Source organism: Fringilla coelebs, assembly GCF_963513975.1.
Source record: "Fringilla coelebs genome assembly, chromosome: 3".
In the NCBI taxonomy this organism is placed as follows: domain Eukaryota; kingdom Metazoa; phylum Chordata; class Aves; order Passeriformes; family Fringillidae; genus Fringilla; species Fringilla coelebs.
In genome coordinates, this window is record NC_140030.1 from 81,311,542 (window position 1) to 81,327,135 (window position 15,594).

The 15,594-nt window shown below is 38.8% G+C and overlaps 1 protein-coding gene across 4 annotated transcripts in view; it reads right to left on the reverse strand.

Annotated features, from left to right (window-relative positions):
• Positions 1 to 447: 447 nt before the first annotated feature.
• The window catches only part of CNST (consortin, connexin sorting protein), a 44,577-nt gene continuing 29,430 nt past the window's right edge, over positions 448 to 15,594 (reverse strand). For all 4 annotated transcript variants that reach the window (XM_084201863.1, XM_084201862.1, XM_084201861.1 and 1 more), the window contains 4 exons: positions 15,412 to 15,508; positions 9,592 to 10,436; positions 2,651 to 2,786; positions 448 to 1,042 (listed from right to left, as the gene is read on the reverse strand). In XM_084201863.1, the coding sequence (XP_084057989.1) occupies positions 837 to 1,042; positions 2,651 to 2,786; positions 9,592 to 10,436; positions 15,412 to 15,508 (1,284 nt within the window). In that variant the 3' untranslated portion in view covers positions 448 to 836. The remainder of the gene's footprint in view (positions 1,043 to 2,650; positions 2,787 to 9,591; positions 10,437 to 15,411; positions 15,509 to 15,594) is intronic.

Sequence of the window (15,594 nt, forward strand, 5' to 3'; positions counted from 1 at the left end):
GGAAAACCCAGTTAGCCCCACACCTGCTAGCAGGTGCTTTAAAATGAGCCAAAGCCACTTGATTATTTAATATGAATAATTTAGTAAACATCTTTTGTTTCTGTGTTTAGTGAGACCAGTGATTTCTTTTTTAACCTTCCATTTCTAAAACAACCCACATGATACTGAGAGTAAAGGTCCAAGAAATTTAGTGAAATCTGCCAGCAGATTTATCCCATTCATGACATTCACTGCAAGCTGTAAGGTACAGGGTCAGCCTGGTAATTACCAAATGAGGGCTCTGTGAATGCCACTGCACTCTTCTCACTCCACCCAAATAATTACATGGCTCACCAGGAGAAATAAAGTGGATAAAAACATTAAGACTTAGAAAAAAAAAAAATAATGTTTCCATAAAACAGAGACTTATTGCATGATAGCTGGAGGCAACACCTTTGCACAAACAGCTGTAAATTAAAGCTGTAGTTTTACTAAGCTTCCAGAGATTGCTTACACAATGTGTGGCAATGGGAGAGAATACAAAGACAGTTAATTTTCTTCCTTCTTCTTCACTTGCTCAAGTGGATGAAAAGCTACTTGCCTACTTTCCAAAGGATGAAGATAATAACTTTTTATACTCCCATACCACGCTGCTACAGTTGTGAACAGATGTGAACATTTTGCCACCTGATTGCTAAACTAAAATTTTCTTGATTTCTAAGTAAATGTGAAAGTATATCATCAAATACACATCACCTGCAGGTGGCAAGTGTTAAAGAAGTTGAAATCACAATTTTGTTCTACTCTCCCCAGTAAGCACAGGTGAGCTCTGAGCGTGCTGTGTCCACTCCTTTCAGCTATGAGAAGGCTATCCAGTGTTTGAGCTCTTCCACACGCTGCAGTATCTGTGTATAATAGAAATCCATGTTGGCTGCAAAATCAGTACACACAGGGGATTCCATGTCACCAAAGGTGCAGTACAGTGCAGTTCCTCCAATGCTAAGGAAAACAGTTGCTATGCACAGCAGGATCAGCAAAATACAGGAGCCACCAGACACTTCATCTGCAAATAAGAGCAGAAAAGGTGAAAAAAGATGCTATATAAAGCACTACAAATACATGTGAGAAAACCTGAGATAGGTTTTTATCATGAATGGGTCAGGATGTAAACACACTTAATAATGCTCACCATGTCAAAGTGACCACAATACACATGGGGAGTTTTATGTTTCTCAGTCTCTTCAGAAACCTAAAAATGTCTATTGCTTCTTTTCTGCAGTCTGTGCACCTGTCCTTGCTGGGATCACTGGTGGAGTCACTCCACGCTGAAGCACAATAAGCTCACCTGGGAGAAGGCTCCACAGCCAAAGCAATCCTTCATGGAACAGCTCAAATGGAAACATTCTTGCTCCATTTGTAATGACACTGACTGCGCTACAATGAACTGCTTGTGATTACTCACATTTTCACTACAGACACAAAACCTTCAGTGTAGGCTAATGTGAGGGGTTATTTTACATCTCAGTTATCCTCTGCTAATTCTTTGCATGATTGTTGATTCCAGAGTAGGAGGAATGCTGAGGTTGCAGAGGTGCTGCTACATCCTCACCACCTCCCTTGTCCTTGCCAATCTGTACACATGAACAACATCCGTGCCTTCTGTCAGACTGACGCGGCTCTAAGGAGATTTCTGAACTCCCTTCACTCTACACCAGGGAGAAGAAATGGGGTAAACAGAAACATTCAAGTGATTCTTTTTGCTGAGTGTTTGAAATCAAATTTAAAGCACTAATAACAATATAAAACAACTTTCCTTTTGAATCACTAAATCCTGGGGAAAGATCATAGAAATAACTCTAACTGGAATTTTAAATTAAACATAAACACTTTAAAAATAATTTCAAGAAAAAGATGGGATAGGGTCTCTTTAGGCTGTGAATGTTTGAGACATGCTAACACCCTTTTAAGAATTAATTTATACCATTTAGTGGCAGGCATACACAGTAGATAGAACTTTCTATATCATTAGCAATCAAAAGTATTTTCTTAGTATCTCTTCAGTCTGAGTAACAGAGACCCTAAACTAAAAAAAAAAAAAAGCATAACATGAGAAACATACTGTGTTTCTCATGAGGCTATTTAGCCCATCAAAAGGTGTAAAGCCAGATTTAATGACAGCTAGCAAATATATCTGGATGTTAAATTATAAAGCAAGGTTAAAATCTGAGGCCCTCCCATCGCATGGAAGCCACTAGAGAGGGTTGGAAATGTACCCATGAACAAAGCACAACAGACTCGTTTCTCTGGCATCCCTCTACCTACAGAGTCAATGGATTTAGGGAGAAAGCCTACATCCCCACCCCTAAGCAATGAACATTAATGAAAGGACTTCAATTATTTGTCACTTGTAAATCATTCAGCCAAAGGAAAAAAGCAGTGACTTCATTCTCAACAAGCTTTAAATCAGAAGTGTGCTCACTGTATCCTTCTGTAGCCTTGTTACCCAAGCCTGGTACAGATTAACAATCTTTGATCCATCACCTTTACTCACTAGGTTTTAAAAAAACATGAGAGTATGTTCAATAAATGCCTGCTTTGCTGCTGTGAACAAAAAGATTGACAATATTTGCACCCCAAGAGCACAATCCATGAATTAACAGATTTCAACTACCTTGATCCAATGTGTCTTCCATTTCTTGGAATCTCACTCTTCTCTTTGTTTGCCTTTGCTGGACTTGAGCAATTGTTTTTCCATCTCTGTCATCTCTCTTCTTTAGTATAGACACCAATCCTTCCACTGGGGTAATCTATCAGGAAAGTCAGCAAGTAGCACAAGAGATGTTAAATAGAGCTCATGCTTCAATTTCTCACGACGACTCAGGGAGGAACCAAGCTAAACAGTTAATAAATAGTTTCCAGTCTACTTTTCTTAAACATTGCAACCCTTAACCTCCTTCTTGAAGACATCAAGTCCTGAACAGACAGGACAGCTGCAGTATCATTCTGCTGCTGACTGACACTGCTTGCCTTTAATTGTTATAGAAATGACATGCACACACATTTTCTGCTCGGACTGTACTTTGTGTTCCTTTGTAAGCTCACACGGGCAGGGGCAGCGCTGAGGCGGATTTGTGTCAAAATCGCTGTCATCAGAGGGCAGGAAGAAGTCAATGACACCCTGCTGCTGCCTCTCCAAAGATATAATCCTGCAGAGACCATCAGATACTTATTGTGAGATTAATTTTCCAGCACTGCAATTGGTTCCCCAGGGGGGACAAGCAGCTACAGTGGGGCTACAAAACCGAAGAGAGGGAACACCAGGGAAAAAGAAAGCTTCAGTGCTCTGGATACATTCCAGCTCCACACTGTAACATGCTCTCTGCATACAGCAGCAGCTCAAAAATCCTTCCCTACAGGCTGGTCACCCAAACAGCTTGCACAAACAGCAATATTGTCAACAAGTCAATAAACCACACCTTCTCTTTGCTATAGCATTTCCATTAGTTTCAAGAATATATGCTAAGCCATACTGGCTTGGTTGAGCAGTCTGTAACTTCCTAGTTATTAATGAAATGAAAGTAGGTGAAGTACCAGGAGAAAAATGCTTTCCTAAGCAACTAGTTCCTGGTGTGCTAGAAATAAATAGAAATTAAAGTAGAAAGTATGTTTAGATTTGCCCTTTTTTTTTACCTTGTGAGCATCCTTGCCTCACAAAAAGTCATAATTATTTCTTCCTAGACCTTAGTAGGACTTTAAAAAACTTAATTCTGTAGATCAGCAGTAACATTTGCTAAATTGAAAAGTAGTATGCATACATTTGTGCTACAGATAAAACATATCACATTTATAATTGAATTTGCAACTCTTCTATTAGATAACCCCAAAGGCCTCTAATTTCCACAAAAACTCAAACCACCCCAAACTTTCCAAGTAGTTGCAGACAACAGCTATCTATAAAATAAGTTAGAAGACCACCCATAAAAACTTGTCTGCGTTGCATTTCCAAGAGCTGTAGGGAAACAGAAAACAACTTCATGACTTCTGTCCTTAAGCTGCCTGATGCTGTGAGCTTACATAAAGCATCGATTATAGTCAGAGGGATGGAGCCCTGCACACAGGGAGACACAGGGCACAATCCAATAGGCACTGGGGCAGCTTTGGCCTCTGCAACACTGAACTCACAAATGTGGCAATTACACTTGCAGGTCTCTGGTCTGGCAGTGTTTTACAGCTCTCAAATGGGCAAATAACTTTACCCAGAACAACTCAGAGGATAAAACTGATCTGAACCACACTTGTGATAGTCACTCTCCCTTTTGTTTATCTGCTCAAGAGCTTGAATGGATTATTTAATGAAACAATGCAAGGAAGTACTCGGAAAGTAGTGGAAGTGTGGAGGGAGAGGAAATAAATTAAGTCAACGTGCAGAGGACCAGTAGTTGGCACAAATGACGCAGAAATAATAGTCTGCAAGTGTCTCATCACAACAAATGAGTGCACTGAGCTGCAGCTTCTACTGGTAGTGTTAAATTAGCCTTGCAAAACTGCCACAAAAATTTAACAGGCCAGCAGAAAAATCAACACTTATGTTTCTTTGTTGTGACAAGGAAGGGGGATTATGTAGGAGTGCTTTAATTTGACTTATTTATTTGGAAGGGTGGAGATGAAATGATATCCTTTAGTAGAGTAGATTATTTTAAGCTTCTGCTTACAGCATTGCTTTCATAAAGAGGATCAATTGCTCCTCCCACACCACCCACACAGCAGGCTGGCCGTTGCCTGGCATGATTATTCCCAAGGGGCTTGGACTGCACAGGGTGGGAATGTCACCCAGAGATAGAAGGGCACTCCTGCCAGTCTGCCCTAAGATTAGAAGGGGTGGTCAGTTCTGCAAGTCGTCACTGCAACCTGAGGCACTTCATTTTGTCTGTTGGCTCTTGGTAGTTTCTGCATGACTGTGTCACAAACTTGTGTCTTCTCCAAGCTTAAAACCAGAGGGCTATCCTTGACAGGATTAGGTGGAAATGTGTTGCAGTAATTACAGTTACATAAAAGGCTTTCTGGAGGAAAGACTTGCTACAATGAGGTTCATTTACTTTCCCTGTCAGCCTACATGGATATATTTCAGGATGTACTTTAAATGTATAAAGAACTAATGTGACACAGCACAGGTTTCCCTATTCTGAACATCTTCTTTTGCTTAAAAAGAGCGAGCAAATGCTTTTGATTTTGCAACAGAAATCAGTGTGGCTAGTGTTACTTCCCCATCTCAACAAAAGCCATAAACTGTATTTTGAAAAATGGCCCCTTCACATGATTAGTCCCTAGAACAGAATCATAGAATATGTTGGGCTGGAAGGGACTGACAAGGATCATCGAGCCCAACTCTTAGTCCTGCACAGGACACCCCAAGAGTCACACCATGTCCCTCAGAGCATTGTCCAAGCACTGCTTGAGCTCTGCCAGGCTGTGCTGTGACCACTTCCCTGGGCAGCTGTTCCAGTGCCCAACCACCCTGTGGGTGAAGAACCTTCTCCTGATACACAACCTAAACCTCTCCTGACTCACCTCCATGGCATGACTACAGTTCACCTGCCTTTGAATTTTGAGAGTTATACACTTAAGGTTTTTTATCTTTGTCTACAATCACAAAGTGATTATATTAGATCCATCTCCCACTAATTAACCATCCAAGGAGAAGGACTTAGCTGCCACACAAGATGAAGTTTTACACTGCACTCTTTAGGAGGCAGGGGGAATCAAAAAAGGCAGAATATACTATTTAAATTGGAAGTTAACGAGGGAACTGTGTTTAATACTGTGGTTAATACAGCTGACTCCAAGTCAAGCAGAGGCTTGACTTGAACCACAGGCAGAAAAATGCAGCTTGCACCAGACTGCCCTGCAAACAGCTCTTACATGAAAGAGCTGCATAAAGGACCCTGTTGAAACATAACATATTTTCTTAATTCCAAGCTGGATAATTAACAGAAGATGGTCTTGGAGCATCTATGTAGCTGAGTTTACTCAGCTCTGCTGGCCTGCACAAAATCTTTTGACAGGAGTTTTTACAGTCACTGTACAGGAACTGAAAGTGCCATGCAGGTGTGTGGGGGCATTTTCACCAAGAAGGCAAAAAGGAAAGCGGCAAGGACTGTTGGTTAATTGAAACTCTGTTAAATAAAGCTTTTCTCTTTTCCCCACCAATAACAGAAAGCAAATCTGCTTCAATCAAAAGTTTCACACTTTTCAGATAAATTTTAATAACCAGGTTGCAAAATTGGAAGACATAAACTAATTAAACTACCTGTCTCTTCTTTGTTTAAAAAAGCATTTGTAATAAAATAAAAAGCTTCTTACACTGTGCTTATTTCCAACAAATATGATGTGTGTATATTTATAAACATACTAGACAAAACTAAGAAAATAAGGCCATGTAATTCAAGTTCTGAGAGAAAACATACTGAACTTGACAATTAGAATTAGCTGTAGCATATAGACATAAATCAAAACCCCCAAAATGGAGGCACTACAAACTGGGAACTAGGAAGAAAAGCTCATTGCATGAAGTAGTTTGGTGTGAATGCAGAGATCTGCTCAAGAAGGTTTGTGTATTCTTCTGTGGGCATTCAGTTACATGGCAAAGGACTGTAGTTTTATTGCAAGCAATATCAGATATTTTTTAAAGCAGTAATCCCCAAAATGACAAAGCCCAAGACTGCCCTGTGTTACAGTAAAACCAGCAGACAAACCCCTTGGCTAGTAAAATACATTAGATAAGTATGCACAGCTCTTACAAACTCAAAGCTATAGGACCCAAGCCACACAAGAGAATAGAGGAGCCAAAACATTGTCTCCAAACCTAGTGGAGACTTCATTTCTTGGTATACAAACTGCCATCCAAAAGCTTTGTTTTGGTAGATAGTCTCATTATCTTTGCTTTGTAAAAAGAATTTCCCAATTATAATTTTCTAATAAGAAGAAACTTTAAGATTTTATTCACTTCCCTAACTGTCTCTCACATAGAAAGTTTATGGTACAACCTTTTATTTTATACAGCAAAATGCAACTTTATTGAGGTTACAATTTGTTTTGCCACTGGTGTGTCATTTCATTCTCAGAGGAATGAGAGCACAGATATTTAAGATATTTACAGATATTTACCCTTCCCCATCCTCAATAAATTATTATTACATGTCAATTGAAGAACATTAATGAAATTTTATCCCACCATATGGGTTTTGTCCCCAGGTTATTTCAAAGTTATCTTTACTTCCACCTTCCATTCTAATTTGTTCATGGCAGTCTTGTAAACACTTACTTCATGACAAGTTTTATCAAAGTCAAATTGATTATTTTTTCTTTTTTACTGCCACATTGGTGCATTTCATGTGATTCATTTAATTTCACTCATGTGGCTACCACTGCATTTCTAGATACTCATTAACAACCAGTGTATGAAAACACATTCTCTTCTTAGGTTGCCTGAACAACTTGATTTCAAAGCCTTCAAGAGGACAAGAAAGGAAGAAGTGTTGCAAAGATTCTGTCTGCTCGTCAAAACTTCAGTGCAATCTCATTTTGGCACTGAAACAGAATCAATGAACACAAGTTAACAATGCTGCTTTCTCAGGGGTGCCAAACTCTTTCAAATGTGTCTTTCAAGAAAGCTGTGGGTGCTCATCACTTCTGAAAAACACCCCCTAGGCTACTGATGGGTGGTAAGGTTAACTGGAAAAACATCCTATAAGTGTGTAATGAAACAATACAAGCTGGTGTGCTGTCCTTACCTCACCCTGTGGCACCTAGAAATCCCAAGTATTGCAAAACAACCCCAGATGCTGCCTATGACAAATTTTAATTGCTACTGACGTTAATCCTTCTGCCCTTCTCCCATTTAAGCCCCCTGCCTCACACAAAACTCGGGCCTCTTGCTAAGAATGACCCAAGTGGACTCTCACCAATGCAGCCAACTTGATGCCTTATATGGCCAGAAAAAGTACTATGGGAAAACTCAAGGTACTTTTTCCTCTGCAGAGGCTCAACTCTGCCATCAGAGTACTGGCAGTCCCAGCACCAGGAGAGCAAACTGGAATTGAAATGAGATGCCCTGTAAAGCATCATCATCAGTCACAGGGACAATCAATACAAGCATAACTCTTCTAACAGTATCAGTATGCTGCCTCCTACCCCATCCTCTGAAACACAAATGGCACAAACATAGCTATATAAAAATAGATGCTATTGGATTCATTTAGGCTATATCTATGTGAAATAGAACAGTACTCCTCTGCTAAAATGCAGCACTTTCAGTGGGCTCAAAAGCAAACTAATGCTGAGGGAGGATGCTTAAATTACTCTTTTGTCATACATGTATTCAGGCTTAGCACAGACTGTCAACAAAATGCTCTTTTTCAAAAGCACCCTCTAAGTGAACACATGGACTTATGAAAGTTTGGGATACATGTATTAACATGTATGTGGGTTTTCACATTTGCTTGTGTACAGCTTTGTGCACATGGCTGTCAGTCCTGGTATGTGGCATAATTCCTAAGAGCCCACAAAAAGACAAGAGGCATGATCTTGGAAAGGATGTAAGAATGTCTTTATGTGGGGAGAAAAACCAAAATACTCTCTTTTCAGCTCTGCAGACTTTACCAAACATGTAATAACATCAGCACTGATCTCCAGTATTTAGTTCCCTGCTTGGCCACTGTCCTTGAGCAATTGTGGGGGTTCTTGGTCTCTGTGCATTAGCTTGATCTGTAGAGAAGTACTGTAACTTTATTGCCAAGGGGATAGTCTATTGTAAAAGATCTTAAAAATAGAAATGAACTAAGAAGATACCTTCATACAAGCCTTCCCCCTCCAGCATCTGAAATAACATCATTTCACAATATACTCTTTTTAATTTAAAAAAAAAAAAAAGCTCTTAAGGATGCAAATGCAGCAAAACCAGAGGATAAATAAAGCAAACATGTTGCCATTACACTCTCCAAAAAAGCCCCAAAGCAATAAATCTCTATTTCAGAAGAGCAATTTAGCTTATGAAGCACTCACCCTTGTTACAGGCCTATCAGGTGGTTCAGGGTTAGAAGCTCTTTCTTAGCTTGGGATGAACAACAAATCTGCCTAACTTGACAAAATCAGAAGCCTGTTTATTCATACACAGAATTTATATGTATGTAGTTCTCACCTCTATGGAATAAGCACAAAAGAGCAAACTTTGTTGTACTCATAGAAATGAATGATGGTTCATCATAGGCATTGTGTAGATTTGTGACACAAAATTTGATTTACCAGGAATTGTGAGAACACCTCTTAACAGTCTCTGTCAGAATAAAAAAAAATTAAACTCCCCCAGGCATTGCACTCATATATAAGAAAAATCTTATTTTTGAAACAGTGCACTGCTGGTCAAGAAGGAGACAGAGAGGCAAAACAAAACTTTTAACTTTTTTCTGAGTAACTCAGAACAATTAAATATGTATAGATTTCAGATTTGAAAAAGTGATACATAAAGGAATATTTAATATCTTTTGAAGCTGGCAATATCTAAAAAGTTTTAACTGAGATAAACATGAAAGATTGTATAGGATCTACAGTATTTACCTCAGTAATCTCTATCCTTCTTGTAAGTTCATCAAGAGAAGAAAAGCTGTCATCTAGTGATAAAGCTTCCAGGGAGTTATAAGATGCTCTCTCAGGTGAAATATCTGGAACAGCGTCAAAGTCCTCTTGGTTTGCTAAGTCTGCAGATTCTTCAGTGTCTATTATGTTACCATTCAAAAATCTCAGAAATAAATCTTCTTGTTCATTATTGACCTTCTCCTCCTGTTCCTTGCACACCCGTGAATGGGCAGTACTCTCAGGCTCAGACACTTCATTACACCCAGAGGCAGTTCTTTCCCATGAAGACTGTTCATCATCATCATCATCATCAGGCTGTATCTGCTGCTGCTTTAAATCCCTATTTCCAAGCTGGCCACTAGGAATTTCTGAAGACCCAGCAGCATGTTTCGATCTGAGCAGACTTCTATCAGCTGGCACATCTTTATCAGGAGGAGCCAAATCAGTAGGCAAATAATCATCATCTGTTAAAGCCACAGCATCTACCATTGGCTCAAGAGGGAGTTTCACTCCAGGCTCCCCAGCCCCTGCTATTTTCACTGCATCCTTGGAGAGCTGTCTTTCCCTCAGCTGCAGACTGCTGTCTTTACCAGCATCCCCAGATGATGAGCAGCCCGAGGAAGGCCTGCCCCCTGTCCCCGTGGGCTGGGTGTGTGGCTCCAGCGTTGATTCAGCACTGCAGCGCTGCTCCTCCATGTGGTCCTTTCCTGCAGCTACCCCAAGACTTGCTGCCTCTGTCTGTCCCTCGGTTTCGTTTTCACCTGGGCAAACAGTGCTCAGCTGTTTATCTTCTTTCTTTGGTGCAATGCCAGGACAAGTTTCAGTACCTAAGTGCAATAGGAAAAACAGTTCCAGAGTTTTTAAATGATTCAAAGCATCAGCCCAGGGGGGAAAGAGTATACTGTGATTTGATAACATTGTAACCTAATGCTTCAAAATGCTCTCCCATAAAGGGCAGGTATTTTATGCTCCAGTCAGGATAACTTCTGTTAGTAGTCTCTGACTCCTGATTCAGGGAAAAAAAAAAAAAAAAAGTATTTGCACGCATTCTTGCAGGTGAAGTACATGATTCAGTGTCCTTCTGAAAAAAGCTACTCCCAATATGAAAGCGAGTATCCTTCTGAGCAGTCACTTTTCCTCTAATGGATATTTTACATGAGTCATCTCATGGAGGCCTGGAGTTCAGACAAATGCACTTAATTACAGAAAACTGTACCTCGATGCCAGTGTATCTATCACCTAGAGAGATATCTGCATTTCCTTTAAAGAAGTTGCAATTATACTAATTTAATCAATTTTAAATTTGCAGATCGATAGCTCCTTTGGTTAACGCTCAACTAAACAGAAATTACATTTCCCATAAAGGGACAGCATAAAAAGATGCTGCTTTTTGGATCACTAAGCTGACACATTAAAAATGCAATTTGATGCAACTTATTTATGTATTCCTATTTACAATACGTATGAAAATTATTGTTTCTTATCTGACATTTCAGAGACACACAAAGAGTTCTACATAGCTTGTGAATTCACCTACTTTGGCATGATCTGATGGAGTAGATGCCTAGCCCGAATTACCTAAGAAATTATTAGGTATTAATCATTACAAGAAAGCCAAAACTCAATTTTTAGGCTTAAAAAGAGAAAGAGGCTGTTAAGAATTAAAATATCAAAGTAAGCTAGCTAGGAAGAAACTGCCTTTTATTCCATACTTAAAGAAAAACTATGTTAAGACTATTTTATAGTAGGACTACTGTTGCTGTAACAGCAATACCCTCAATCAACAAATTAATAACTTTAGAAAACACTTATTTGCATTTTTTGGTCATAGTGAAGAGCAGAAAGGTCTTATGAACAGATGAATAAAGATCTCAAACAATATCCTTCTTAACTGAGTTCTTCGTGCCAATTTTATTCTTCCTCACCTGTTACAACCTCTCTTAAAATGTGAGCAATTTCCTGAACTTGTTACACAAAATAGTCACATTCATTAAAGCAAATGTTTGCATTAATTCATTGTACTGAACAATTTTATTAAATTCCAATTTTAATGGATAATGAAATGCAAGGCAGCACAGAAAAGACAGACTTGGAAATTGAAAAAGAGAATATCCAAGCTAATCAAAAGCTGGAAAAAACATCAGAATGACATTAACAGAAAGAAAGAGTACAGGGAACCTAACTTCTGTAGAACACTGGAAGAATAGGTGTGAGACAGGGACTTTTTAAAAATTAGACACAGATGAGTAGATAGCTCAAGGGATTTGTAATGGGATACCAAGCCCTTCACATACAGGTCATGAGTTCAAACACAGCCTGGATTATTGGTACAAGATTTTGTTACCATCTGTCAATTTTTCCTAGTGGATACATCCACATTACAGCAGGCATCTTTGTTGGCAGCCCCAACTGCAACAAAGATTAAATGGACTCGGAAATTAAATCAGATTCTTCACTGTGAAAGGCGTCCCTTGAGCTCAGGTCACTGCTCCTAAGAAAGTAATAAATGATCCTAGCACTGTTATAACCACTGATGTACACCAACTGGGATGCAATAATTATTCACATCAAGTTTTCAGCAGTGTTCAATACTTACAACTACTTCAGGCAACCCATGCCCACCACAGACTGAGGGCAAGCTAAGACAAACACTTGAAGACTTAATTAGAAAAGATGCCTTTGCCTACACTAAGTTAACTGTAGACATACCCACCAGGGGCAGCAATTTTTGCCTGACTGAGAGAGGTACAACAAAGTGTTTACAGAACACTTTTTTAGCAACAAAAACACCTATGGCAATTTAAAAAATGGTTTCTCTTCCCTCTGACAGAGTTGCATTAGAATCAACACTTGGTTTGCTCATCACAGGAACTTGTAGACACCATTTTGTCCTGTTAATCCAGGACAGCCTAGCAGACAGGTACTGATATACAGTAATCTACCAATGGAGAATTCACTTCTCCATCTTTGTCCTTTTCCCCAATTAAAAACAAATCCCACAGAACCTAAAAAACCCCAGGGTATAAAGACTTCCTCCCCATCCTGGAAACAAATCTAAACTATATGTACACACTGCAAACTTATGCTAAGTGTGAGTGTTTCATTAGTAAGGTTTTCATGAAACACATTAATTTACCTTTAGTTAACACTAAAGGCTATTAAATTTCTGCTTTCAGTCAGAAGCTGAAGAAATTAATGGGTAAAGGATGCCTCAAATCTCGTATTTTAATATACACACATAGTATTAAAGGCCACACATAGTATTAAAGCCATAGTATTAAATTCTGTCTGTTGGTAGATTCAGAGTGAAAATCTGCCAGAAACTAAAATATAATAGAACAGACCATTCACAACCCTTGCTCAGAAGGGCAGAAATCTAATTAGGTACTGCCCCAGGAATCCTGACTGGATGACTTCTTACCAAGCTGTTTGTCAGCCCCAGGAGAGAGGAATTGTGAATTCTTAGCATCAACTGCCTACAGAGGCTCAAACTATGTTCCCATATACCTTAGTAGATCAATGGAGTCATTTTTCCTTCACATTACCAAAAGCAAGTTTGATCTTACTTCAAAGATGCTACTAAAGAGCAGTACAATAATCTCTACAATGTAATATAGATATTGCTACAATGCATTTTATGTATTCTTATTGATAATTGCTACATAAATTCTTATTAAATATGAATCCAAATGAAGGCCAGTTCTCAAAACATGTGAGAATTTCCTTTTCCTGTTTTACTGTAAGCCAGACTTCTACTACAAGCAGTTAAATGAGTTAAGTAGGTCTTCCTGTGGTTTGGTGGAAAAATGTGTAAGACAAGTTAAACTTTACATGCTTAGTTCTCATTTTTCATTTCATTTTTCTTTTTTTTTTTTTTTGATAGAGAAAAAAAACACCTAAAAAGGAGAAGTCAAGCATTCTAAGTTTTCTGTGAGAAGGCCCATGCATTTAGGCTACTGCTGAAAAGGTTAAATATTAGGAACTGCATGTTTATTGCAATAAAGGACTCTGCTGGGGTTCAGGCACAATCAGGAACCAGTCGCAAATGGTCATACTGCTTCTAGTCCTGAGCTGGATCACTCAAGCACAGCTTGTACCTGAACAATATTTCAGCCTATGAATCACCTTTGTCAAATTTCTGTCCTGGTTCATACTGCTGCCTTCCCTGCCCAAATCCTTCTGAGTGCAAGCAAACCCCTTCATCCCCGTGCTGCTGATCACTGACACTGAAGGGCAGCAGCAGCCAATGACCACTGCTGCCCCAACAGCTGCTCACACGCGCCAGGGACAGAACGCACTGCTTCCTCACTAATCTTGTGAACAGCATCTTTTGCAAATCCCAACCATTTGAACTTGAGATAGGGTGGAAATATTCCTATCTTTGTGTTGGAAGTACTTAGTACTGCTGAAAATTTCTCAGCAGAACTGCTTTTTATTGGATGACATAGCTTTATCAATTTACCAACATTCCACAGGAACCCAAAGATTTTGATGGTATTTTGACAAGATTTACATTAAGAGAAAGGCATGAAAAGATCCATTTGCACCATTAATTCCTTCCACATTACATTAAGATTTTGTACTAGAGTGTTTCAACATTGAAACAAATGCTCCTGAATTCAGAACATTCAAATGTTCAGAAATTCTGCCCCCAGAAAGCTTTTGTTTCCACTTGGAATAAAATCAGAGGAAAAATTGTAATAATCTGGTTTTTTTTTTCCATGGGAATTCCCAACCATCCAAAAATAAAAAGCACCTGTGTTCTTTTGATCTGCTTGCTGAGCTGCAGAACATGTTTGTTTCATGTTTCTAATGCTTTATGTTTAGTTAGGTTACAAGAACAGAAGTGGAGAAAAGGCCGTACAGGGATCATGGTAAAAGAGCATGGAGATAAGGAGGATCCACACACGTAGGGAACTGTGACTCTGTATCTTCATTAATTTCTGATTCTCCTGGACATCCTGGCTGATACACACTTGTAGGACAGTTTAGGTTGGAAGAGACCTCCTAGGTTCATTTAGGCCAGCTCTCATCTTCTGAAGAATTCTAGCTGTTTTTGAGGGAAGGTAGCTAAGCCAATTTTGGCAACTGGAGTATGACAAAATAGCAGAAACGTTTTGCTCAGAGGGAGGAAGATAAAGCACAGCCTGGTTGTCTACCAATATTCTTTCCCACTCTATCTCCATTTTAACAATTCATTAATTTGTAAATGTTTCATAGGAACCCAAAGATTTTAACAAATTACTCAAACAAAAAGGCCCCTGCCCCAAGGCAGAAAAAGGAAAATGAGGCTGAAAATGACATAAAGTATGTACTGAAAACAATTAACTGAATGTTTTTCTCCTCAAGATCCCCCAAAGGCTTCATAATTTTCTGTGTTGCTTCAGAAAAATGCATCTCAAAATCAGTACACTGCATGTAACTTACAATAGTTACTAATATTGTTAACTATACTCCATTGCCACACCTCAGAGTGTCTGTCATCAGGTTGATTACCTGGTATGCATTTGCATACATACAATTATGCATTTAATCTCCAGTTTTATACAATTTTGTAGCTTACATAAGCTAATATAAATGCATGCACATTTAAGACTTTTTTTTGATGGAGGCTAGAATTACTTTACAATTATGAATATCGATGACTAGTTAAAATTGCATTATTTATCCTTTGTGCATCTGTAGAGATCCAACAAATGCTGTAGCTTCAAATGAAATAGCTTAATTTTATTTACAGGAATATGCCATTACAGTGTAATATTTAAAACAAATGTATACACATGTACATACATACACACATACCTGATTTAAAAGCAGTAGCTTCTCTTTCCTTTAAAGTTCTGGATTCCATTAACTGAGGTAAATAACTGCTTTCCCATCTATTTTCTGCAGCTACTAGCTGTAAAATATGATAGTATTACCTATAATTTTTGGAATTAAACAGGAATGCTGTGGCTTTTTGAGACATTCAAACTTCAAAAAGCT